The sequence below is a fragment of the Rhea americana genome, unplaced genomic scaffold, assembly GCF_003343005.1.
Source record: "Rhea americana isolate MKP2758 unplaced genomic scaffold, rheAme1 scaffold_127, whole genome shotgun sequence".
NCBI classification, from domain to species: domain Eukaryota; kingdom Metazoa; phylum Chordata; class Aves; order Rheiformes; family Rheidae; genus Rhea; species Rhea americana.
The window spans coordinates 127,771-155,298 of NW_028185339.1; the positions used below are offsets into that span (position 1 = coordinate 127,771).

The following is a 27,528-nucleotide window of genomic DNA, read 5'->3' on the forward strand; positions in this document are numbered from 1 at the left end:
TACAAAAAGATAAATGAATTCATAAATGTAGCAAAGGGTCAGCAACGGCATTCATCAATGATGAGTCATATATCCTCAAGATTTTGAAATGTCAGACCTCCTTGTTGTTGTGCTATAGGCCTAAGCGTGGAAGAAAAGACATGCTAAGGACAGTTAACATTTTGCCTCTTAAACTTAYGTGTTTTTTCAAGGCCATCTTTTCAAGGGGAAAATATTTCTTAGTTACAAGCTGAGCTCTCTACCATAATATTGTATTTTGATGCCAGAGAAGAGTTAGTCTAACCACTTAATGAAGCTTCAATTATACTGATGAGATAAAATCCAGTAAAATATTCAGGGACTGATATGTTGAAATACTCAGATGTRGGATTATAAATTGTGATTGTAACTGTTAAATATTTCTGTTCTAAAGTCAAATGCAAACCCAATTGTTTATACACTTAATTTTATACTTAATACACAATTAGGATGCTTGTAAGTTTTTGAACATTAATAAAGTAATAAAAATGATATATTAGTATATTTTTCCAGATACCTGTGGGAAATTAAAAAAAAAAAAAACACAGTGCAGAAATTGTTTGATAAAAGAGAGACTTAAGATACTTTGCATTTTGTGTACATTTGCTGCATTATGCATATGAGCGGAATTTATTGGAGGTGAAAAGAATTGGCTACTGCCATAAAGAATTCTGTGGCATGTGGAGAGACTGAAAAGGCTTGACAAATTTGCTTGTCAGTGTTCATCACTATAAAGTGATGAACCAAGAGTATGTCAAAATGTCCAATACAGTAATCTGCACAGAGAAAATGGAAAATTAAGCGATAATTGCTCTTTCATGAATCAGACAGGAGAGTATTTCCTGCTTTACCTTTCATATTATTACCAACAAAAACCAAAACACTAACTCAAGTGCTCTGACCGTCTCACAAGCAAAATAATATTTGGCGGGTTCATATGACATAACAAATGGTTTTGTTTGTAATGGACAAAAGTCCCTCATACTAATTACTCTAGCAATTTTTCTTGTAACTAATAGGAAACACTTCACATGTTATGCAACTAAAAAAAAGTGAAAAATAAAATATTACCATTATTGAAAGAATAAATAGGTTTTCCTCAGAATCAAAGGTCTGTATTAGAAGCATCTCAGCTGAAGTCAGTAAAGACAGTATATTGTTACCATAAGCCAAAAGCACCTGACTTTCTTGCATGTTATATAACATATATATGTGCACCAATATATACTGTGTAATGCAAAGAATAAAATTGCTTTTACATTCTGACCTCTTCATTAAAATTCATCTCAGTATCAATAGCAATTAGAGAAATTATAAAACTGTTACGATTTCAAATGAACTCCTTTAAGTGAAATATTGTTTGTGAGCTCTCTTGTATAATGTGAAAAACACTGTATCTTCAAATACATGCTATCCTTTCTCAGATGTCACATCTGAACATTAGATGCTGTCTAGTTTCCAAGTGTATGTTTCTTTTCTTTTTCTTTTTTCTTTTAACCCTACTTCATTGAAAGGAGAAGCAAAATCTGAAACTCCAGAGATGTGAGCCCTAGTCTATTCCCTTTACGTTTTCCAGTTTCATTTAGCCAGTTTTCACTGTAATTTCATGTTGGGTGTTTATTGCCTCTTGTAATTTTTTTTTTTCAGGAAGAGATTTGCCAGCACAGAGGAGGGTGACAAGAAGGGCTGACAAGCATTGCAGGGATTTCACTAACAGCGAGTGGATGCTGCAACATGCATCCTCTCAGTTACATAATAGAAAAGTAGACAAATGGCAGACTAACTCACTGATCAGCACTACTGCTGCCTCCAGCCTGACTTACCTATCTTGGTCTAAACAGCGTTTAAGTACTGCAAGTCTACGCTCGAACAGCTACATGGGTTCCACCCATTTTTCCACTCATGCATACATTTTATGTCATGAGAAGTTAAAATAAGCACAAACATTTTATTTCTTTACAAACAAAGTGGATATTTTTCCAGTTGAGCAAAAATCAGAGGTATCTATGCAATTTTGGAATGCTACCACTTAATCAGAATCTCACTTCTCTCTCTCCATCCCAAGCTAGCTTCATCAAACGTATTACAAGCAAGCTCTTCGTAAGGTCACTCCACTCTGCTGAATTCAACAATACCTGCTTGACATAGCTTAAGGTTTTTTGTACTCTAAATCAACAAATTCCCTCAGCAGTCTCTTACATATACTGTCTGGTTTTTGGACAAGAGGAAAATTCTGGCCAAATAACAGTTCTTGAGCTCCTAGCTTATTGTTCAGAGAGCTCTTAAACCAAAAATGAAAGTAATATATTGGCTTCCAAAGGAAAAAGCTAAATCTTTGACACTCCCGACAGCCATGCAACCAGCTGGAAGGGATTCTCTTAAACATAGGCAGTGGGCAAGAGGTATGACACTTGGTGGGGATGCTAAGGGAAGAAGAGATAACTGTGGGGAAGAAACATTATTTTCTGCCAGAGCTAGGAGAGCTAGCATTACCTGACATAACACAAAATGACTTCTGACAGCTACTGAGAAAAATTAAAATGATACTGCTCCAAGAACTCCTACATAATCATTTATAGCAGATTACATATATGTGGACATACTTTACAATCATGTGAGCCTGGATTAGTATTTAAATAATGTCAACACTCAAAATAAATTTGAGGTAGCTGTTCAGTTGGCAAGTAATACCTTATACTACTGACAGTCTCAAAACAGAACACTGCTGTAGAAACAGGAGCACTCAGCATCTAAAGGAGCTAAAGTGATCTGCAAAAGAAAAAATCAAAAGGTTTTCCAGGGTAATATCTGATTAAAATGATGAAATTAAGCCCATCTGATCAAACATTTCCCTATAGTGAAGACAGCATGTAGTGGTTATCTTTGGAAAGGAAATAAATTAGCCTACATTCCATTATGTAGGTATATCTCATTGATGTCAACACGAGTTTTCCTTAAGCAAGAAAGAGAACTGGTTAAAGAACCACATGTTCCTCACTTGCATAAAAAAAATATATTTAAAGTATTTTTTTATCAGTAACACACAAACAATATGATTCATATGAGTTCTTGAGCTCCTAGCTTATTGTTTAGAGAGCTCCTAAACCAAAAATGAAAGTAACATATTGGCTTCCAGAGGAAAAAGCAAAATCCTTGACACTCTTGACAGCCATACAACCAGTCGGAAGGAGTCACCCAACATTGTGAGGGGAATAAATTATTAGGCAAACTTTTCACTCACAGCAGTGAAATAGGAGAGGGAAATTACTAATGTCAGTTAAATTAGAAAGGCTGTATTAGCATCACTATACTTCAACGGCATTTACAAGCACACACTTGCACCTTTCGTTTCAGGCTGTCCAGTTTAACAAAATTACTTCTGTCATTATTTTGTTCTCTAGTCGTGAGATGCTGCATTAAACGATTATCTAACATCTGATCTAATTTCGAGTATATCTTTTAATGCCAAGGTACTTGTGGATAATGTGCATCACTCTTTAAACCATGATCTGATTACACAGAATACCAGTACAGTCCTTGAGCTCATGCAAGCTACTGTAGCTCTTAATCGTGGTCCTTGGGCTGACAATTCCTCTCCCAGCCACCACTTCCCAAAGCAAGAAAACACGTGCACTCAGGTTACACGTGCCAAGTTCTTAAGCATGGATGGACATAGCATAAACTTGGATTAGCTTCAGTTAGCATCGAGATTTCACCGAGCACCGAGGTGCACGCTTCCACACCAGCGACGGAGCCTGAAAATGGCATCCTTCCTGTGGGCCGGGGAAGCACCAGCCTGCTCCGGCGCGCACGGTTACCTCACCACAGAGGAGAAGCCRGCCCTTCTCTCGGCCTCCCCCCGCGCGGGGACGGCCTGGGAGCTCCCTTCAAAGCGGGGCCGGGGGGCACACCACAGCTCCCTCCGGCGATCCCCCTGGCTCGGCTTCCTGACGCTCGACCCGCCTGTTAACGACCGAGACCGCCGCGCGGCCCTAACAGCCCAAAGGCGAGGCGCGCCCGCCGCCCCACTAATCCTCTTTTCCGTTAGTATCCCATCCCCGCCCCGCCTCAACGGCCGCTCGGCGGCGTTCGCGGCCGTCGCTTTGGCAACCCCACCCCGCCGGCACCAGGGGCGCATAGGAGCCGCCGGAACCCTACGTGCGCGCCCCGGTCCCGCCCCCGTGACGCCGGTTGCTACAGCGACCGCTCCCACGGCCAGGCGCAGCCGCTCCAGCCGTGGCAGCTGTATCGGGGCCTTTCGCCCGCGGAGCCACCGACCCCAGCCCCCACCGCCGCTCCCCATGGCCGCAGAGGAGGAGTTCGACGTGGAGTGGGTGGTGGACAGTATCGCCGGCTTCCTGCAGGGGCCCGCCTGGTCCGTTCCCATCCTAGAGTTCGTGGAGCGGAATTGCGAGGGTGAGCAGCGGGGAGAGACGGCGAAGTCGAGCGGGCGGGCGGGGGAGGCGGCCGCTCCAGTCTGCAGCGCCGTGACGGGGACGGAGCCGCACGGGCGCCCCGGGATCCCGCCTTGTCCCCCGCTGGCGCATGCGCGGGCGGGCCGGGCTGGGCTCCGCTGTTTTATCTTTGCGCTTGTGGTCGCAAATACGAGCATAAAAATGAGCGTGCTGTGAAAGGGCGCTGGGAGGCCRGGGTGAGGTTTCAAGGGGGTGCCAGGCCCGATGGGGGCGGCTGACGCCCTGCCGGCCATTTCAGAAACGAAGGAAGCATCTGAAGGAGGTCGGGGCCTTCTCTGTCAGGCAGGAGTGTTAAGCTATTACTCTTCTTACGTGCTGTGTGAGTTTGGCACGTTAAATCATAATTATAAATCAACGTTCTATGTTTGTAAGGATGTCTGAGGCCCTGTAAAAAAAAATCCTGTTTAAAAGTGATTTTTTTTTCATTAAATGGTCTTAAGGTTTTACACAGCTGTAGTTGCACCATTCAGACCTTTTTTAGAGAGGCAGTCTTTTGTTCTTGGAAAACCAGTCTCTGAGGCCCTAATCTACCAAAGTGGATTTGCTTTCATTGCTAAAAGGTGATTTTTAACGTGGTGACTTACATTCATGAATTCATAGGCTCATACAAGAGTGACTTTGACATGAACTTGCAGTATGATCTCCCTCCACCAAGTGAGTTATTCGTTCTGCTTTATTTCATAACATAATGCGTCTACAAACCGTTTGGAGACCTCTAATACTTTCTATAGCTATTTTAAAATACCTATTTCCTAACAAAGCAAGGTTATACTATTAAAATTGCTGTTCGGCTTGTGTGATAGAACAATAGAAGTCCCAAAATTGAAATCCTGCAGTTTTGTGAAAATTGGCAGGTAGAACCTGGCAGGAGAACCCTTAATTTCACAAATTATAGTATGCAGTAAGAAGTCAATAGTTATTGCTTTTGTTTCAGCCAGCTGTTTCAGCCAGCTGGTCTGTGCATGAATTTAGCTCAGAAACAATTATAGTTATGTTTTCTTCCTTGGGTAGCAGTAGAATAAAGAACTGAGAGAATCGTGGAATAAGGTGGGGGAGCAGCCAAGTTTAACTGGAAGTATGAGCAGTGGGAGGGAGGACTAGGATAGACCTGTATATATATATATATATGTATGCAGGCTACTAGAGAGACCTGTGTAGGTCCACATGTCTGGAGAGGAGAACAGGAAATAAATTTCTACTGTACAAAGTCAGACTAAATTACTTCTGCTACTTACAGAACAGCTTGTTTCCTCTGCCTAGGAACAACACCTGGCTTCTGATGGTGGCAAAATAATTGCATTTTGGAGTCCATTGGTAGATTCTCAAATGCATAGTTAGGCAGGTATGAAATCGGTCCAAATTTGAGATGTCCATAAATCCTCTAGGAAAAAAAGGAGGCTTTCTTTTATGATTTTTGAAAAATCATGTTTTAAAACTTTAGCCTGTGATACCACCAAGCCTGCAGACATTCACACATGAAAGATACTAAAGCATGTTGCCATAGGCTAATTCAGAATAACCTTCCATGGTTACTATGAATGAGATCTGTTACTGTAGTATCACCTGAAGATTATAAAATTTGGCATTTAACTATTCTCTTATTCAAAGCAGTGGTATTTTGCCTTAAGCATGGACCGTTTTTCACAGAACTGCAGAACGGTTGAGGTTGGAAGAGACCTCTGTAGATCATTTAGTCCAACCCCCCTGCTCAAGCAGGGTCGCCTAGAGCAGGTTGCCCAAGACCATGTCCAGAGGGCTTTTGAATATCTTCAGGAAAGTCTCCGCAACCTCTCTGGGCAACCTGTTCCAGTACTCGCTCACCTCACAGTAAATAAGTTTTTCCTTATGTTCAGATGGAACTTCCTGCGTTTCAGCTTGTATCTCTTCCTTCTCATCCTATCAGTGGGCACCACAGAGAAGAGTCTGCCTTGTCCTTTTTACACATTCTCTTCAGATACGTATACGCAATGACAAGAGCCCCCCCCCAATCTTCTCTTCTCCAGGGTGAGCAGTCTCAGCGCTCTCAGCCTTTCCTCATATGAGAGATGATGCTCTAGTCTCTTAATCATCTTACTAGCTGTTTTCTGGACTCACTCCAGTATGTCCATGTTTCCCTTGTACTGGTGAGCCCAGCACTGAACAGCACTCCTGATGTGGCCTCACCAATGCTGAGTAGAGGGAAAGGGTCACTTTGCTGGATCTGCTGACAACTCGCTTCCTAATGCACCCCAGGATACCATTGGCCTTCTTGGCCACCAGGGCACATTGCTGGTTCCTGGTCAGCCTGTAGTCCACCAGGACCCCCAAGTCCTTCTCTGCAAGGTTACTCTCCCAGCAGGTCAGCCTCCAGCCTGTGCTGGTCCATGGGGTTGTTCCTCCCAGGTGCGGGACTCTGCATTTGCCTTTGTTGATCTTCATGAAATTCATTTTTGCCCATTTCTCTAGCCTTTCAAGGTCCCTTTGAATGGCAGTGCAATATTTTGGTATATCAACCACTCTTTCCACTTTTTATCATAAGTAAACTTGCTGTCCTTTCCTCCAAGTCTTTGGAGAATAAGGTGTATGGGGTTGGACTCAGTATTGACCTGTGGGATACATTGCTAGTTACTGCCTCCAACTAGACATTGTGCTGCTAATCACAACCCTCTGAGTTCTGCTGTTCAGCCAGTTTTCACCTCACTGTCTGCTCACCTGACCTGTATTTCTTCAGCTTGCCTGCCTATGAGGATGTTACAGGAGACAGTGTTGAAAGCCTTACCAAAGTCAAGACAGGCATCCACTGCTCTCCCCTCATCTACCTAGCCAGTCATCTCATCATAGAAGGCCTTCACATTGGTTAAGTATGGTTTTTCTCTTTGTCAATCCATACTGACTACTCCTGATCACCTTCTTGTCCTTCATATGCTTGGAAATGGTATCCAGGATTATCTCTACTTTGAAACCTTTTGAGGGATCAAGGTGGACCTAACTGGCCTGTAGCTCTGTTGGTCCTCCTTGCCCTTTTTGAAGACTGGAGTGACATTTGCCTTCTTTTAAGCAGAGTGATATGATGTGGTGGCAAAACTGTAAAGCAAAGATCTTCAAATAGTATCTTATTTCTAGGGATTTGTAAAGATCAAGTCCAAAATAGAATGGTTATTACCATTGTTCTACTAGCTTGTACTCATTCTTTCCTCCTCTCCATTCTGCTCTGGGCTCTAGAACAGCTTCTGTAAGGTTGGACTCAGCTGGGCAGTCCCTTTTGTTGTGCTGTACTTCTTGTTAAGGTCCATTAGGAATTTTTACTTCATGTGTAGAGTGAAATGGACATGCTGCTGATTCACATCACAGCTTCTAAACAAGTCCATTTCAGTTATCTTGAATTATTTCTATTCTTTCCGATGTTTGTCTGAGGCAAGATCATTGCGAGTATTTAAGCCCTTCCCTGATATACCAATGGGAAATACAGGTAAAGATTCTGGACTCTTTACAGCACAGAAGAAACAGAAATCTGAAAAATCTGAAAAATTCTCCACGGAGAATTTTTCTCTATGGAAGGAGGTCTAAATTGGAAGACCACTTGTTCAAACAAAACAATTATGCAAGCAGTCCAAGTTAGGACTGCCTTTTTCTTGTTTTAGGAAGGAATTGATTATCCCACTCTGGAATAATGAACTCTATTTAGAAGGCTGAATAGAATTTACTGGCAGTAAGATGATTTATGGAACTTCAGTAAACTTCCACTTATGTGAAGCAGGCCTATGTAATGGTCTCTTCTGTCATTTTGTTTCAACCTAAAATAAGAGGAATGAAGTAGAGAAAGTGCTTACAGCAGATGATCTTCTAAGTTATGATTTGTGCTGCAAAGAGTTGTTAGATGACTTTCAGAAGCTATTGAGAATAAAACTCTCTAAGAAAACATTAAAGAAATGTTACTGCAATGTTAAAGTTCCTAAAATACACAATTAAAGACATTTAGAGTTCCAGTAGCAATTAACCTGTGCCATTTGCTTTTCCTTTCTTTAGATGTACTGCAACATTTCTGTCACTATTGTTGATACTGAAATATTTTGTCAGGACAGAATTCTTTCAGTTCTGAAACACTTAAAGTGTTTGGGCCACACAGGTAAATTAGCGTGACTTTTAATTAATTGGCAATATTCTGTGATTCCTCCAAAGCAGAATTTGAGTCTTTGTAATTGGTATGTAAGGAATTTATTTTTGCAACTGTAGTCGGTTAGGCCAAGTCCTTGCACTTTGAATGATCCTAGCAGTTTTCTATTTATTCATAATTTAATTTGCTTTCTCTTTCTGCATCTGACTGTTTAGGGATTTAATTAATTTCTTGAGGCTTGATTATTTTTTTCTCTATGCGGCTACTAGGTATGTCTTTGAGGTGAGAGGGATTTTCATTTTTTTTTCAGACGTTTAAGGCGTTAACCGAAAGCATTTGTGTATGCTTGAGTATAGTATTGAGTACTAGAAAATAAAGACAAGGTATCAAAGGAATAAATAGATACCACTGCTTATGACTGTCTTACCTCCTAGGACAGAGAACCTCCTCAGTGGTCACTTTAGAGAGAGGAAAAAAAAAAAAAAAAGAAAAATTATCTCAAGTTCGCTTATCTGCTGTTCCTGTGAGTTAAGATAGTCTGTCAGTGGCCCAGTTCAGGAGGGAGAACTCAGACTTGACTTAACTGTCATCCTGTTTGATAGTTCCCAGCAAAGGTGTTAGTTTTCAACAGAAAAATAATTAGTTTGTCTCCCAATATACCTTTGTCCCTTGGATTACTTTGATTTGGTGTTCTTCCTGATCTTTGTTCCTATCTGATGATGAAAGTCTGTACCAAAACATTAAGGAAGGATAATGACTGCAGGATCAAGGAATCACAACTGAAAAATCCAAGTACTCATTCAAACACAGTATTCCTTAATGTCACTTAAATYAGAGGAGGTGTTGACTACAGCTTGCTTCATTAGGCACTTAATTTCATCCTCTTTTGGCTCAAATACTGAAAATTGAGAGCAGTTGGTACAAGCTTTTCAATTTGCTTTCCATGTTGTCCTGCAGCTGTGGAAGGAGCATGAGGACTTCAGAGGTGTTCTGTCCGCTGCGTGAGGCCTGCTGTTGGCTGGGAAACCCCTGAGGAGCACTCCTCTGGGTGCTCAGGGAGGGAAGGAGCAGCAGGAAGTAGAAGGGAGCAGAGAAACAAAGACGTAAAAGTTAGAGCCTGCAAGAGCTGTAATAGAGATCCCTTGAAGGGAAAGAGGTGCAGAAGATGATAGAGGCAATTAAGTATCTTCATCCTCTTAGGCTGAGTAATATAGTGGTTGCTATAGGAGTGTTTTTTTTTTTTTTTTTTTTTTTAAGAATGAGATTTATAGTACCTTTTTGCTGAACAAATGTTTAATAATATTTAAATGTGCTGGGTGAATATTTTAAAAGTATTCCCTCTCTTCCCCCCCCCCCCAAAAAAAAAAAAAAAAAAAAAGCTTTGCCTGTACAGAAATGAAACAAAAGCAATGTTAGTTCTCCAAAACTAATGTCATTTTAAAAAGTGTTTCCCTTGCTTATTTAGAGGACCTGAACTGTTTGATTAGATTTTCATGATTACATTGCTACAGATTGTTAAAGTGATGCAAGTGTGTGTTTTCTTTTAAGAACAGCAGTCTCAGATCACGTCTTATCAAGGTTGAGTGTGACATTGCCTCATGTCTATCCCAGCTGGGAAATGATACTTCCTAAAAGTCACTATGACTTTATGTGAAAGTAATGCTACTTCTATGCATATCAGTACCATCTTTCCTCAGAGATATTGTATGTGTTTTTTAAATCACATCCATTCATCAATTTGTTAAGCTGAATTGCCATTCCTCAAATGACTTCAAAAGATGGAAATGGAAAGTGACTTCTCCAGCGTATCAGGGTGGCTAATCTTGAAGGGAATTGAGGATATCTTACCTCTAAGCCTACATTTTAGTCACTAGTCACTCTGTTGAGATGATTAATTTAATTTAAATTTTAATGTGCATTTGAAAATGTGTATTTTTCAAAAAAGGAAACTGTTTTTTTATTTCTCTTATTTTCTGCTGCTTCCATCTGTTCTACGGTACTGAGATTATTTGCTTGATATTTCCAGTCAGGAGTTGTTAATACAGTCTTAGGATGGCCTATACCACACAGATACCCATTTTGTCTAAACCATGATAGATGTAATTAAAAAAACTTACCTACACTGGATTTCCTTTTCTGGGTTATCTGTTTTTATGTAGGCAGGGTATCTTTTTTCTGCATCACACTGACTTCTTGTTAAATGAATGGTAACACACCCTCCCTTTAAGTATGTGTATATACATAATTTTCCTGTTTTATATATATCATCTGAAGTCTTAGAAGGACCAAGTTCACATGATAATTCTTATACTAACACAGGTTTTTCATGTACTTATCTGCTGAATTCTCAACTTGCTTAGAAATCTATTTCTGTTATACTTTTTCTGGTATTATTCCTATTAGTTAATTACAGTGTGTTGTGACCAAATGAATATTTGACTTTTAATTGTTGAGCTTTTTTTTTTTTTTTTTCCCCCAAAAGAAAAAATCTGAAACCTTGAACATTAAAGCAGAACATTAAATGGTCAGAGTACATTCTTAGCTGGAATGTGTGGAAAAACAGATATTATTATTTATCATACTCTATGCTATCATATGATTAAATATTCCTTTAAAAGTATAGTTAATATTTTTAACCTTTCAACATATGGTTAATCCTTCTCTTTAAGGAATAAATTAATTTCCATGGTGTGTGTTTAATGTTTTAGTACCTGAAGTACTAATTGAGGAATATTTGTCTTTAAGTTTTTGATGATGAAGAAGAAAGCAAGTTGTCTTACACAGAAATTTATCAGGAATACCAAGCCTTGGTGAGCATTATTCACTACTTTTGGAAGACTTCTAAGAAATACAATGAAAAATGTTTAATTAGTATTTATTTATATGAACTTCTAATTGTGTTGTTATCTGTTATCTATAATTTTCTACCATTGCCCATCAGAAGTTTTATTTAGATATCTTTGAGTCATAGTTGTCTCTCTTTTTTTTTTTAATGSTTAGACACTAAATATATAGAAAAGAAACTTTAACATACAGTCATATTTCTTAGGCGTTGTTACAGTATTTTAGCAAAAGGATAGAGCAATATAACAGAAAAATACATAAGTTTGTTATTTTCTGTCAAGTTAAAAATAACAAGCAACATCATGACTGAAAGGAAACACATAGTTTATATTTTATTCACTATTCGCGCTGATAAATCCTTGAATTAGCTTTTAAGTATTAGAAAAAAGCTACAGAATATTTTTTGAGCATTCTTAAAACCCCTATAAACCAATAGACACAGATATCTAAAATCCTTTTTGGAATAAGGCATGGTAATAATTTATGTTTTAAAAGAACAATTAAATGCAGCAAGCCTGAAATATCAGAAAATCAGCTACAGTCTTGCAGTGATGTTCTTGTGAGTTATAAAATAAAATGGTAGCAGATAAGTATATACAATTATGAAAAAACTTCATATGATTCCAAGGGATCACCTATTAGGAGGTAAGGGTTATACTTTCTTATAGGTTGAAAAATTACTAGAAGGCTATCTTAAAGAAGTTGGAATTAATGAAGAGAAATTTCAAGAAGCTTTTTCGTCTCCTCTTGCAAAGACACACACTTCACAGGTATGGTTTTCTTTGTTAAGAAATGTATGTTTTTTTTTTTTTTTTTTTTTTTTATTTTCACTAATATAGCAGGGCAGAGATGAAATTTTGAAATGTTTTATTGTTAAAACTTTAATTTTCTAAAACCTGAGTTAATGTATTTGTTCATATCTATGACCAGCAAAGTTGTATCTTTAAGTTAATGACAGGTACTTGTGTGGTGTCAGCAGCTTTTTATCAGAGATTTGTCTTCTAGGCTTTTTTTTTTTTTTTCTAAAACAAATGGCAAAGACATATTCAGTAAAGCAAAAGATGGTATTTTCCTCTAATTTTGTAATAAAATGATAAAATCTGCAAAACAAAAACTGGCCTTGAAGGCAAGGCATGATTCTATAGAACTTTATTTGCTCAAAGATACCTTTCAGAGTTGTCTGAGGTTTACTGAGGAGAGGAGTAGGCATTTCTGCTGTCAGAGTAAATTGAGCTTTGTTTACATACTTCCTCCTAATGTATAACAAGATTCTTCAGTGTGTATTCTTTTTACAGTTTTTGTTCACTGAGTCAAATGAGTTGTAAATTTACACTTGGAAACCCTCCAGGTTTTATGAGGAATCATCATGGCTACAGTAATATCAAGGACCTAGGCAAGGTCCTTTTTTTTGCTTGTGTAACTAGAAAAAGTAGACAGGAGAATTAAATGTTATTACTGAAAACATGTGTAAAACAAAATTTAAATCTTAATATAATTTCAAGCAAACTGAAATGATTGTGGGTTTTGTGGGATTTTTAATTAATTTGTGATTATCTTCCTGCAGGCCATTTTGCAAACGGTGTTGGCAGCAGAAGATTTCAGACTATTTAAAGAAATGATGGTACAGAAAAATATTGAAATGCAATTGCAAGCTATTAGGATCATTAAAGAAAGAAATGGTAAATGTGGGGTTTCACTTCGTCTTTTTCTGTGTTTTGATGACTACCTGATCCATCAATAAATAATAAGTATGGCATTTGGTCCAGTTCCAGTTGAAATTAGTGAAAAATATTCAGTTGATTTTAGTGGGACTAGGATTTCAATTTTTGGCTTGTATTCTCAGCCACTGCTGTCTGTGTACGTTTCTAATAAATAGAAAAATAGAGCTGAAAAGCTAAAGCTTTTCTGTGAAATTTGGTTTTAGTTTTCTGCTAAGGAACTTTCTTGATAATTTGGGGAGTATTAAAGTAATTATGTCACTTAGCACTGTATCATTGCTACGCAAATTGCAAAATCCAGACTATCAACATCCTCCGTGTTCACTATCTGTCTGCCACATTTTATCTTGCAATTCACATTGCCCATAAAAAAATCCATATAGAAAGCAGAAGTTATGACCTTCRTCATTCTAATACATACTTACCTTCAAGGTAGAGAAAATAATTTATACCAAACAACGCTGCCGTGATATTTGAGAGGATTTTCATCTACTCACCCGTTTATTCCATGTCTACAGTTCTGCCATTTTGTTTTGTGTTTTTACTGCATGTATAGTTTTTCAGAGAGAGTAATCTTTAAACTTGAAGTTTCACCCAGCAGCTAATTATGAAAATGATTGTTTAGTTGTCCTGGTTATTCTGCAGTCTGTAGGAAATACTGTATGACAGTCAGTACAGAGTATGGCTTATGGTTTACCTTTAGATGTCCAAATTTTAGTATTTCAGAGAGCTTTGTCTTTTTGCTACCACAAACTTGATGCCCAGGATTTAGAATCTTTCTGGAAACAGCTACAGAGAGGAAGAATTGTGTGTAGGTTTTCTTTCTCTGCTCTGGCTGAAAAATGATACCAAATGAAATACAAAATAATGTGCTCTTATTTTTTTTAGAGAAATGCATGAATTTTGCCCTGATTTTTTTGATAGGTGTGTTGCCTGACTGTTTGACAGACGGTTCTGATGTATTCAGTGAAATTGAACAACAAGAAATGAAAATCCTCAGGGAGGTCCTAAGGTAAAAATGAGTCAGTCCTACCTCATACGTTATTTTAATAGAGAAAAGTATATAGGGCCTAACTCTTCCAGATTTTTGGGGGTAATGTGAATATTCTTGTCAAAATCTGATCTGGGAGAAAATGAACAGTGCTAGAGAATGGGTATGATCAGGAATATTTAAAGACACAGGGATAACAGCTCCATCATGCAGAGCTGTCTTTTGTGACACATGTAATGGTGTGCGATTTTTCTAAGCCATATCATTTCCTTTCTTCCCTGAATCCAGAGTTAAATCTCAAATTAGACCTAGGTTAGATCTGCACAGATTGTGGACAATAGGAGCATGTTAGCTATAATCTCCTCTTCTGGGGATACCCTAAACACAGATCTGGAGAAATGGGATCAATGCTGTATGTCTGTGTAAAGCAGCTTTATTACTCTTTAGCACTACTAGAATATTGTACACTGCTCTATGTCCCTTAAAACCTTGGAAAGGCAAATTCTACTTTTGCAATAGGCTTTATTCTTTTCCACGTCTTCTTTCTAGTTGTGTACAAGGACTCTTGCTGTAATCTAAGGAGGTGCATGAGAACTGATACAGCTAGAAAAATTCTCCTGCACTCCCAGTTCACACAAACATAAACAATCATAAACAAATAAAATTAATCCATTCAGGCTATTTTAAATTATGCTATTTTCCTTCTGTACTCTGTGCAAACGCTTTCCTTCAAAGTACTTAATGCAGCAAATGGAACAAGGAATAGATACTCTAGAAATTCTTATGCAGTTATTTTAGCACAGGGCAAATTAGAACCCACAGTTTTCAGCCTATATGTTTATCTTAGTTCTTTATTTCTATTAAGAGTGTATTTTCATTTAAGTCATGAAAGTATTTTGGACACTTCAACAGATCTACGTTATATTGAGATCATCTTGATAGTTCTCAAGTATTTAAGCAGTGCTAAATTTATATTTACTGATACTAAAGAAGTCTTGAGTTTACATGTGTTCTGTGTTACAGGAAGTCTAAGGAAGAATATGAAATAGAGCAAGAAAGGAAAAGGACTGAAGAGGTCAGTAGCTTATTTTTCTAGATGAGTTATGCTAATGATTAGAAATACTTTGCTACTTTGGTCTCATGTGTCCTCCATATCACTTTAAGGCATATGAATCATCCAATATGTACCAGCCAAAGCAAATAAAAGGTCTGTCAGAAAGGTCTTACTGACTTTTCTTTTTGAAAAGTCTACTCTGTTGTTTACATTTTTTTTGTGGTGTAACTGACATTAGTGTTGTATAACAATCAGTCATTTGGTGGAGCTCATGTAGTAAGCATGTTCCCTCTTCAGTATCAGAATTCTAAAATCCTGACAATGGATGTCAACCTTTCAGATCCAGAGAACATCTGAATTACCAATATTGTCAAGATCAAAGAGACTTCAAAGTATAAGCTTCTTAGAGATTATAGCATTCATAATCCTTCAGGAATTTTAAGGATCACTTCACAGGCAGTATAGTTATTCATTAAGTCTGCACAATGCTGCAAGAATCCAATCACCAGGAACTAGAAATCCTCTCTGAGTTAGAATGTTATTTGGTCTCTGTCACAGTAAACCCTGTAGAAAGGTAACAGAATGTGAAAGTGGACTGGCTAGATGGCCAATGGCTAAGCAACTAAGAAGCAAATTCAAATCTGTTGAGCAAGGCTGCTTCAGGAAAGCAGTAGTATCTCCACWGGAAATGTGGCAATAAAGCTTTTATTCCCCCAAGAAAACACATAAAAATAGCTGGGAATGTAGGCTGTTTCAAAAGGGAGTATAGTTGCTGCTTTTTTCTTTTTCTTTTTTTTTTCACCATTAAGAAATTGAGCCTAGTAAATATGAGAAGAGAAAGCACTCTTTTTCTTCAGCCTGAATCAACAGAGGAAACTGCCTGGATACCAAAATTAACTACCACAGAGGTAGTAACTTTATTTCCAGTCCTGTTCCTGAATTCAAACTTATAGTAAGTGCAGATGATGCCTACAGTATTGAATGCAAGTCCTAAACAAATTGAGACATTCCTCCAAATCAAATGTCTCACTCTGTGTCCTATAGAAGAAGGATACTGTAGAAAAGCAGTGACAAAATTCTTTTTTCCCCATATTATAGTAATACATTCCAGGAAACGAGTCACTTGTTCTACAGGATTTCTTACAAAACAATCTGGAACTTAAGATTTGGCTCATTTTAAGAATTGATACTGTATCTAGACACACTTATGCAAATCTTTATAGACCAGCCAGGAATATTAATATTCTAGCATTTCTATTCAAAAAAGGTCAGAGTACAGTAGCACCAGTAAATATTTTCAAGGGCTCAACCAAATTTAAGGACTTATTGTACTATATCCTACACAAATGTATTAAAACCTTAATTGACAAAGCAGATTAAAAAAATGTGCATGTGTGTGCATGTACATATATGTATAGCTGAGTAGTTTTTTTCTTTGTTGTTACTGTTTCTCCCTATTCATTTTTTCAGTCCAGCCATTGTATTCTGTTTCTTCTTGGCCTAGAATATGTGCACAGTGCTGCAATACTTCAATTTATCCTTTAGGGCTAACAGCATTTGATTTCAGGTAGTACTTCTTTGTAAGGTATGCTTTCTAATTTGGGAAGCAGAATAATGTATCCTTCATTATTAGAAAACATGAGTTTCAGTGTGTATTTCATAAAGRTGAAACTTACTTTTTGTATCTTAAGCATTTGATCAAAGGTGGAGTTCTTAATTTTTCTTTCTTTTTTGTCCAAAGAAAATTGGAGCAAAGAACATGTGGAAAGTGCTGTTTAAATTTACCTTAGTGTGACTGGCTYCCTCAGGATGTCTTCTGTCACTTCCCCTCAGTTATAGTATCTGCCCTAATATAGTTTAATAATGCAAAACTTACTCAGTATGCATTTGCAGGAAGTCTGGCTCCAGAAGCAATATACTGAATTCACTGAATACATTAATTCATTTGGACAGAAAAGGTGATAGTTATTGCTGAATTACATATTTCTGTAAATAAAAATAATTTGCTATTTTGATGAATGTAAGAAGGTTGTGGCATGAATTAGATGTCTGATAAAAAGCCTAGACTTTTTCTAGGCAAATGCTATCTGGCTTTACTATTTCCAGAGAGGTGGGTTGCACTGTTATGATTTGTCAGACTGGTGTAGAAGTGAAATAATAGTGTCAGATATTATCCAGACCTGTTGCCATTCAACTGATTATTTCTCTTTTTCTGTGTTAACTTCAATATATATCTTTGTCTCCTATTATGGTGGCAGAGGTGTACTTGAAAGTTGAATGACACACACCCACACCATTATCTATTTTCTATTTGTAGCTGAGAAGCAAAAGATCAGTTTACCTAATGTTCTAAATTCTGGCTGTTGATTAGAGAAGAGATTTTGAACTAAAATTAAAAGTGCTCATTTATGAGCATAAGCTAATATGAACATTCCTACTAATAAAATAAATGTTTTTCTTTTGTTTGCTTTAACAATACAGTATGCAGTTTAAACAACACAATTTCAACTGAAAGTTCTTTTAATGGTTGCTGGTTTAATGCTTAAAGTGTGGTGCTCAAAATGTAATGCTTGCTTTTGTTTTTTAATTTAAGGCACATGATGCATTTAAATCAGCAGATGTTACATACAGTTTTCCAGAAGATTCCAGAGAAGCTGTAAAAGTTAAGGAGCCCATCGAGGGAGCTGATGATTTTGAAGGAACTCCACAATTTTCATTAGGTAACTTTATGGAAGTGTTTTGCAACCGTGAGTATGCAGTATGACATTATTTTCAAATTACAGAAGATTCAAATCATACCAAGATTTTCAAAACTTGACTGGACGAAGCCCTGAGTAACCATTTAGTTTTAAAGATAGCCATACTTCATCTTTCAATTTATATGCTTATGCCATTCTTATTACAAAGTACACTGTTTTCACTTTAAGTAAATATGAATAATTTATTTTTTTAAAAAATGATTTCTACCCCTGTGTGTGTAGCCATCATAGGTTTAATTGATAGTTGTACAACATTTTTTTGACAGTAATAAAATATTTTTGAAAGAACCAACCTTCAACTTTTGAGATTCACCCAAGTTCTAATAGTCAGAGTACTGAACTGAATCTTCTTGCCTTGTTTCATATTGGATTTATTGCTTTTTTAATTTTTACATTTTCATTTCTGAGTAGGATTGTGACACTTAACAAAATAATATATTACCCAGGGGAACATTCTGAAGTAGATTTGAACTTTACCCATGTTTTGCAGTGAAAATTGTCTGAGTTGTTTTGTAGATCACTGTTTACTGGAGGTAATGACCAAGCCAGTGCTTTTACAGTGAGGGGAAAAAGTCATGAGTGGTGAAAGAGGTATATTTGTGCTGCAGCTAAAGCACAAAAATGGCTGATCCTGCCAGTAAAGCTGGAAAGTTCTTAGATATTATGAAGCATTTATATTTCTGTGTGTATGTAGTGAGTGTATATTTTATGTGTGTATATGTATATATCTCTACATACATATGTGTATATATGAATACATATAAATACAACCTCAAAAATAAGTGTTGCATCTCACTGATATCGGCTCTCTTTTTATGAGCTCATGAAAAAATGTTAGCTTCATATTCTAACATAATTTCCGAGAACACAACTCCAGCCATGGAAAATAACATTCCTGTACTTCCTTCAGGATTTTTTTCCCGATTCTGCTACTTGTCTTTGTATGCATTCACACTGAAATTTTTCATATCACAGACACTTGAGCTGGATAATTTTAGCCTTAGTTGTACCTGTGAAACATACCTGCTCTTTGCTTTCCAAGCTATTGCCAGAAATGGGTGAAGTGTTTGTAGGACCCTCTGTTCGTTAAAGTAAATGAGCTATTGTCTCTCACATTAGAGAACTTAAAAGGCACAACAGCAAAAGCCACTAACGTCTTAAGTATTGTTCTTTCCTTTTTATCCCTTCTGCTCTTCTGAAGTTTTGTTACTTCTGTTTTAACTTTTCTTTTTTCCCTTTCACCCTTAGAAGTATGCAGAAGTCCTCTTAGTTTCAGCTGCAGGTATACTTGCGTTCTTTTCTTCTTCTAGCCTGCTCATGTTCCTCTTATTTTTGCATAGTGAGGCCACCTTGCAAAGGCATGATTAAATTGTCTGTCTTGTAGTGGTTGTTTTCCTGTTTCAGAAGGCAGGTGCATTACTAGCAGATGCTCTGTTTGCAGGACTTACTTAATCCTGTGCTTGAGACACAGGAGATTTTGGAGCTTGGGAGCCAAGACTTTTTGGCAGCAAGTGCAGCCTTTCTTCTGTACTATGTAAGTGTCCACTCATCCTGGTGCTGAGCATTCTTGATATTCTTTAAATGACAAAGAGGAGACAGCTCTACAAGCAGTTTTGCACCTTGGAAGTCATCTTTATTGGTGTAGGATTGGCATCTTGTGGCAAGCTACCTGTTCAAAGAGGCTACTGAGAAAGTTTGTAAAAGCTTGCCCTCCAGTATCACCCTTTAGAAAAGTAGTTTTGGATAGAAAAGGCAAAAATTAAGAAGAATCTACTCTGGAAATCTTTCAGACCACTTTCTCACCCAGAACTGAGGAACAGCCTCCAAAAGGGTCTGTTATTACCTGCTTGCTAAACATGGGCTTCTAACTAAAACTTTGTCTGATAATAGGATCATCTCCTCTGCTTGAACTGCTTCCTCTTCGTGCCAGATTCAACACTGGGAAAGGATTCAGCAAGAACTACCCACAAAGAGTTTGTGTGCTTCTGCAATAGTAGAATAACTCGTCTTCTCTCATCTTGATGAGTCCCTGACCCTCACTGCCACCAGGCTTGCTCTCAGATCTAGGCTGCGTGTTTCTTGCTCTTCAGGATTGCATCACCGAAGAACAGAACAGCTAGCTGTTTTCGAACTGAGCACAGGGAGGAGTCTCATAGCAGGAGTCTTGGCTCTCTGGGCAATATGGCCTTTGCATGAACCATCCTCAAACTGAGGAGAAGAAAACGTTCTCTTTCCCCCTCCCTCCCTCCCTCCCTCAGCATATTTGGAGGGTTTTTTGTTTGATTGTTTTTTTTTCCTTCTTTTAACTACCCAGCCTGTTCATTAACTTTTGCCAGTTCTGTTTCACCTTGAAAGCTGAGATTTCAGTTTGTGGAATCCTTAAAGTTTTCCATTTTATGATGAAATTCAATCTAATGACAGTTAACTTAATTTTCTTAATTTCACTTCGGTGAGCCCTTTAGGACTAGTTTACAGATTGCAAAACCCAGAGCACTTTGACCCCCCAACTTCTTGCACTGCTAAAAATTTCATAGTAAAGGTCATGTGCAATACCTCAGAGCGCAAGCAACCTCTCCAGCATTCCTAGTGAACACTTTCCTTTCCACATTCCTGCAGGGCAGCTACTTGTGTTTGCACCAAGTGGCATTTATCACACAGATGTAAGAAGGATGCAGCATCTGCTGGAGTGGTCCTGGATGCTTTTATTTTGAGAAGATTTTGGATTAAGTGTCCTCATGGAAAAGCATGTTGTTTAGTCACCTACAGTGTGAATGTACATATATACAAATTCTCAAAGGAGGGGAAAAAAAAAAAGGTTACATACCTGTAACTGTATTTCCTGGAGATATATTGTCTATCTGTACATTCACTATCCACCTTCCTTCCCTTCCCTTCCCAGTATTTTTTCAGGTTCATGGGTTATGTGAGACTGAGGGTCCTATGATTACATCCTACAGGTACTGCTAAGACAAAAACATCTCCAGCTTGAGTGTTTGCAATATGGACAGCCACAGTGTAAATGTACATACACACAACACATTTCAAAGAACTACCTTCTGGTAAGTGACTTTCCTTAATCATAATGTTGATTGTGGGGTAGGTATTTGATATTTTTGTCTGACAAATAAAAAGACTTTTTTTTCATTAAAGGACTATCAAAACTTCTAGCAATGATATTTCAGTGAAACAAATTATTCAACTTGGCCTGTTTTACTTTTCCATCTTGGTTTGTTTTCCATACTTTGAATAACATTACCCCTTCTTTGCCTTTCCCCTTTTTATGATTTTATATATGTGTATAAATTTATATATATAACTTTCTGAACTAGAAAAAGCAGCAACATTGAAGAACTAAATGTATATTATGCACTTTAAGTTAAAAAAAAATGGTGTGGCATTTATCCTACATTAGCTTTAGCAGGGTCAGCCTTTGCCACTTGTTACTGTGGTCCAATGATAGAGTACAGGAAAAGTACTTTTTCTCAAGTTATTTCTCAAGATAACATTACAGCAAAAATCTGGAGTCCAGCACTGTAGAATTATAATTAGGTACACTCAGTAACAAGTATCAAYGCATATATTATTTATAGAAACTGACTGAATACAGTAAAATTCAGATTGCACTATAGGAACTGTCGTGACTGTACTGATATTTTAAGGGTTCTTCAAACAGTTCAAAGCCTCTTCATCTCTAATAAAAAGTAGAGTAGGAGCAGGAACTTGCCTTACCCAGGCACAGTTCTTGGTCAGGTCAGAAGAAGTCTTAAAGTTCTGACACTGTCCCCTGCTGTACAGTCCGATGACTGGGAAGGCTCAGTAGCTGTGATGCCATCAAAGGCACACCATGGAGTTCAGTGGAAACCAATGCAAAATTATCCTTGGTACCTGCAGAGAGGTAAAGCATGACTGTAGTCTGTACACAGTTTAATTGTACTTTTCTCATCAGCAAAGGGTTAGAATTTGTCCAAGAAAAAAGCAACAGGTGAACAAGGTATTGTGCAGAAATGTCTTGCACAAGCCAACGGGAGTTAGGGAATGGAAGAGATGAGAAGTTGTTTGAGCCTTACCTAGTCTGAACCAGTGCTGCCCAGAGCCCCCCTGACATGCCAGCCAGCCTGAGATAGAAGTGTGGTGGATCCTCCTTAGGTCCTGACACACAGGGAGGGTCTGTTCTGAAGATGAGTAATTGAGCTCTGTGTGTATAATTGTAACGCCTTGCACCTCTTTTGAGCTTCACTTCCCTTCCTCCTAAATAAAGGTTTACTAAACACATCATCATTATTTTCTGATTCATTTCTCTGCAATWGAAAGAAAGCTGAACCAGTACACTTGGAGTTGGCTAAAGTGTGCTTTATGGTCTGCTGATTACTGGCACTGATAACTAAGATGGAAATTGAAAATACAGTCTAGATATAAATTGGTCTATTAGAATATTGACTATGAAAGTACATTCTGATCTTTTGACATAAAGACACAGGTACTTATTCTAACGTCAAAGACTGTTTAATTGCATTTTTAGTGCAAAGACAGTATTTTAACTCTTTTTCAAAGAAGCTTTTATTAGTCAATAAAAAGAGGAGAAACATGATTTTTAAAGTGTTCCATTTTAAAACATGAGACATTCAGATATTGAAAGAAACTTTTTTGTTTTTAAATATGTCTACTCTTTCTAATTGGTTTCTGTGTGAAATTGTTGTGTAGAGGAATCACAGAAATCTGCAAGGAAAGATTTAAAACCAGTACACTCCTTACAAAAAAGAAGAGAGAGCATTTCTCAACCTTCTTGTACCAAAGTGAAAGAAGATATGAAGAAAAGGGCTGCTGGAAACCATTCAGAAAATGCAGCACAAGAAGCTGGGATTGAAGGACTTGTAAGTTTTTAAAAAAACAAACATACAGCTAGAGTGTGAAAAGACAGTACTATATTTTGAATATATTTCCTGTTACTTATATTTCCTATTGTTGACTCAAATTATCAACATGAAAACAGTTTTGTGGTATTCAGCAACTTAACTTGCATGAAGTTCAGATATATTGTTCTAGTTTTTGAATGGAATTCAGCTTTTGTCCTTGTGAAAAGTTCTTAAAAAAGAGACAGCTATGGCTTGAAACTTGGATTTTTTTCAGATAGTAATTTTAGAGGCTAATATGTCTTAAATATTGTTATCTTAAATACACAGATATGTAATAATACACATACATTTAGAAATTAATTTTTGGTATTCAAAATTCCAGAATTTATCAGAACTTGAAGAACACCACCTGAGGCAACGAGAGGACTACTTAAAGAAAAAACGAGATTTGCTGATGGCTACAAGAAAAGAGTCAAGAAGTAATGTACTGTCACCAACAAGTACTGGCCAGAAAGATGAGGAGTTACCTCCTACAGAGGTGAAGGATTCAGAAATTCTAATAATCCTGACTGCTTTTTAAAAGCATATATTAACTTCAGTGAAGATGTAAATGTTGCTGCTGAATATTGTGGTGGAAGCAGTGACAGATCATTTTCAGATTACTGCTCTTGCAGAAGTTTGTAGGGCAAGAAGTTTTAATCATTAAGTTAGCATTATCTTGGTTTTGTATCATTACATCACATGATTAGTATAAGTTTATGACCTGCTAAAATGTTGGCTTGCTCCTAGTCCATGACCTACCATTGAGCTCCCTTAAATCCTTGAAGTTGTTTTTTTTAATATAGGAAAAACTTTTCTTTTGCAAAGTCTTACTTTGCAGAGATAAATTTATGAAAGTTTTGTTCTTATTTCAAATGAAGAAATCCTTAATTAACACATTATGAAAAAATTAAATGTTAGAAAGGCATTAGAAAGGCAGTCTGATAGGTGGATGCTGCTGGTCATCTATCTAGTTGCCTGTAAAAAAAAAATCTGAGAGAGGACTGGAATCATAGGAAAGAGAATGGCACATCGGATGTCAAGGTATAACTGGCAACTTGTTCTTCAAGGCCTTTCCTTCTCCCACATTTAAATACTTTTCATCAGGTAACAGTAACGTTGGATTTATCTTACCTGTAAAGACAGTCTCTTTTCTTTATTCAGAGCCATGTATCATGAAGAGAGCTCTGCAAGATACTTTGGTATATCAGAATAAAATATATTATACTGTTGAACTACATGACTGTAGCACTAAGGTCAAATACTCATGAGATCCTTATCTCATGGGATATTCTAGTCTATAGGTACCACGAAAATGCTGTGGCACTAGGCTCAGTCACAATGTGCTTCTCAGTGTTTCAACCAACCATCCTGTCACTGCCCAACTGTCCTTCATTCTTTAGCACTGATCACTTGAAAAATACAACTGAAATATTTGTTACAGTGAATAATCTTAAAATCATTACAATCATTTGAATTTGTCCAAAGGACTTTTCATTGCTGTTGTATTCACAAATATAATGCAGGAAGGAGAAATATGTAGCCAGTAATAGCAATAGCAGCAATAGCTGCAATAGCAGCATGGGGCACATTCTCAAGGAGTCTAAAATTTTCAAGGAGCTTTACCTGAGTCAGCAGTCAGTGTGCTCTCTGATCAGGAGAAAATACCATGAACTAGGAGGACTCTTGCTTTTTATTTTCTGAGAACTAGAGTTTCTGGATGTCACCACAGCCATCACAAATGCAGAGGGGAGCTCGAAGTGCAGAGCTTTGGCACTTAAAGCAACTAATCACATCTGACACTGTGTCAGTCAGTGGGGATGCTTGACCTTCAGAAAGATGTTGTCCCCTGTGGTGGGCCTTCATCCTCTGTGACCACTTTTTCCAAAGACTACTAATCAATTAAGTCTTCAGCTCAGACACTGCATCTAGGAGGTACACCTGCAGTTATGTTCTGCCACATGAATGCAGCATTTCTTGGGAGTCTTCTGTAATGGAAGATGCCAAATGAATGAGTACATGAATATGGAAAAAACTATCATAACAACCATGCATTTAAAATGTCAGATTTTTGTTCACGTGCACATCCTGCGTGCAGAGGCTGGGAATCCTGTAGTTTCCAGAAAACTAAAGGCACTTCATGAAGTGCATAATCTTCTTGCTTCATTTGTGAGATGGAGCAAGAGATGCTAAAGTAGAATTACTAGAGAAAGTAAGTCTTAATGAGTATTTGGGAGACTTATRGCCTCTATATAGCTTTTAAATCCTAATCTTTCTCAAAGCAATATTTGAAGGGAAGAAAGTAAGGAAAAAAAGTATTTTCTCTGAACTATGTAGCTTATTAAAGTCCTTTTCCTTCTGAAGTCATAAACCACTGTTTAAAACAAAAAGGGGGAGGGAGAAGGAGGCACCCTAGACATTTAGGGAAATGCAAAGGCAGGGCCTCTGATAATTTGTTTAATTTACAAGAAGTGCTAAAAAACCCACAATTGTTGCAGAAGGCAGGTCACAGAAAATCTAGTATGGCAAGGAGAAGTAAATTCTATCAGGAAAAGAAACTATAACCATAAAAAACAAAATGACGACAGGATCAACCACTACAAAAGGATATAGCAGAAAAAGAGAGACAAACTTGTCTTTTTTTTGTTAATAATGATTATGATTTATATACTTTAATGCATTTGCCACCAACAGTAGGTCTGATTCGCATTTGCCTGACAAGATGTCAGTGCTTGAAAATTGTCTTTAATATCAATGTGAATAAGGAAACTATCTGAAGAAATTAAAAAACAACCAAAAAAACCTAGCATGGGTATGTGCCAAAGCCGTGCAGTTTACTACTGTATTTTTTTTTCATTTTGTTTGTAGACAATGTCAGAAGAGAAACAAAGATTACTACAGAAGAGGAAAATGCTTGCAGAAAAACTAAAAGAAGAAGTTATTAATAAGCGGTAATTTTAAGAAGCTCACTCATTACAGAACTTAAGAACATGGGTAGTTTCTTTTAGAATTATCTAACCAGTAAGTGGGTGAATTTGTTTTCAAATATATTGCACTTAATTTTTTTAGAGCTTTCACAGAAGTAACTCTGGCCTTTGAAAATTACATTGAAATACATTAAAAACATACTTTCTAGAATGCTGGAGACTTACTGGAATGTACTCAGAAATGAGGCCATTTAACATCACCTCAGTGTACAGTGTGAACTACTGGCCACATCGTATTAGGTAGAAGAAAATCAGATAATGATTAAAATAATTATTGTTAAACGATAATTGTTGTGAATGATTTTGAATGAGTTTTTTTTTTTCAAATATGGAACTTTGTTCTTTTCCTTTTATTAGAATGTCATTATAAACAAATTACTATTTTCAGCTGTAAAATACAATAAAGTAATTTCACAAGAAAGTGATATGATAACCATCTTTTTGAGAAACAATAAATGCAACTTGAAGTCAGGAGATAAAGCATTTACACAGTAGCTCAGTATTATACTATTTTATATACTTTCAGAGTCGTTTACTAGTGGCTTAGGCCTAATCTTGCTCTGAATGCAACTTTTAAATAATTGCTTTAGTTGCAGAGTAAAAGCTATTAAAATCACGACAACAGTTTAAAATTCCAAAGCCATTAAAAAAAAAAAAAACTCATTCACCAGAGACATAAAAAGAACTTATAATTCGCATAACCTCATTACACATTTAATAGTAACTCAATTAAAAAAAAAAAAACAACCCAACCAATTCAAGTTTCATGTAACTTTTTATTAAAATAGCCTTTATAACTGATACGTGTTGGCAGATGTTCTTTTCTAAAAAGATTGGTAGTGGAAGGGCCCCAGGCATGAGAATGTAGACTGCCCACTACCAGAACCCAGGCAGCGCCTACCAAGTCAGATGGGAAAAGCATCTCCAGTTGCATGAGGCAGGCAACAACCCAAGGTATTAGCCAGTTAGAGTGCTGCATATATCACCTTCTACAGGGATTTTAAAAAATTGTTAAAAAAAAGGCAAACCTGACATTTAATGCCACTTTAAACAATCTTTTTCTAGTAACTGTAAAAAAATTCATGACATTCTTGTTTCTGCTATAGAAAAAAGACTGGTCTGAAAGCTGCTCTGAATTTATTTTAAAGCTTCTGACAGTACTTCAGAAAAGAGAGCTGAGGATCATTGGCAGGAGAGAGGGGAACAAAACAAGAATATGCTTCCATCAGAGACCCTCATAAAACTTATTTTGGGTAGCTCTTAAAGGGAGAATTGGGAGAACAAGGTCCACAGACCAGGTAACGTGATTTTTCAGCCTCAGGTCAGTAAAGGCACATACTGCGTAAGTTTGAGCTGCTGGAGTAGCACATATGGCATTGTAGGAAGTTAGTAATCTTTGCTGATGGAGAGAAGACTCACCAGGAGAAAAAAAAACAAACAAACAAAAAAAAGGATCATCAGCAAGGAAGCAAGCTTATGGTGATGACATTGCAACTACACTTTACTAGCAAAATACTTCCTCAGTCACTGCGCTAAGAGTTTACAGGGTGTTTCACCACACAGGTAAAATAAGGAGTCCCATTCTTGGTTGCCTGGAGCCCACAAAGGGCAACATCATTTTCCCCAGGTCCACTCACATGAACTGTCATCCATCAGAATGCTTTGCATCTAGCTTACTAATTGGTAAGAACTCCTGC

General features: G+C 37.4%; 1 protein-coding gene across 2 annotated transcripts; it reads left to right on the forward strand.

The window, feature by feature from the left end:
- The first annotated feature begins 4,207 nt into the window (after window positions 1-4,207).
- CFAP36 (cilia and flagella associated protein 36) lies at window positions 4,208-26,124 on the forward strand. 2 transcript variants are annotated; one of them, XM_085326065.1, is made up of 11 exons: window positions 4,208-4,434; window positions 5,094-5,147; window positions 11,332-11,396; window positions 12,099-12,200; window positions 12,995-13,109; window positions 14,073-14,160; window positions 15,163-15,214; window positions 17,787-17,913; window positions 22,654-22,823; window positions 23,188-23,343; window positions 25,713-26,124. In XM_085326065.1, the coding sequence occupies exons 1-11, from the start codon at window positions 4,320-4,322 to the stop codon at window positions 25,797-25,799; spliced, it is 1,131 nt and encodes a 376-aa protein (XP_085182191.1). In that variant the 5' UTR covers window positions 4,208-4,319; the 3' UTR covers window positions 25,800-26,124. The 2 variants fall into 2 exon arrangements, with proteins under 2 accessions (XP_085182191.1, XP_085182192.1); XM_085326066.1 differs by lacking the exon at window positions 5,094-5,147.
- The last annotated feature ends 1,404 nt before the right edge of the window (window positions 26,125-27,528 follow it).

What these genes read in the sequence shown, in the direction of transcription:
- CFAP36 (XM_085326065.1), top strand. Translation starts at nt 4,320, where the DNA reads ATGGCCGCAGAGGAGGAGTTCGACGTGGAGTGGGTGGTGGACAGTATC. An exon ending in CGTGGAGCGGAATTGCGAGG is followed by an intron (nt 4,435 to 5,093) that starts GTGAGCAGCGGG and finishes ATGAATTCATAG; the next exon opens with GCTCATACAAGAGTGACTTT. An exon ending in GATCATTAAAGAAAGAAATG is followed by an intron (nt 13,110 to 14,072) that starts GTAAATGTGGGG and finishes TTTTTTTGATAG; the next exon opens with GTGTGTTGCCTGACTGTTTG.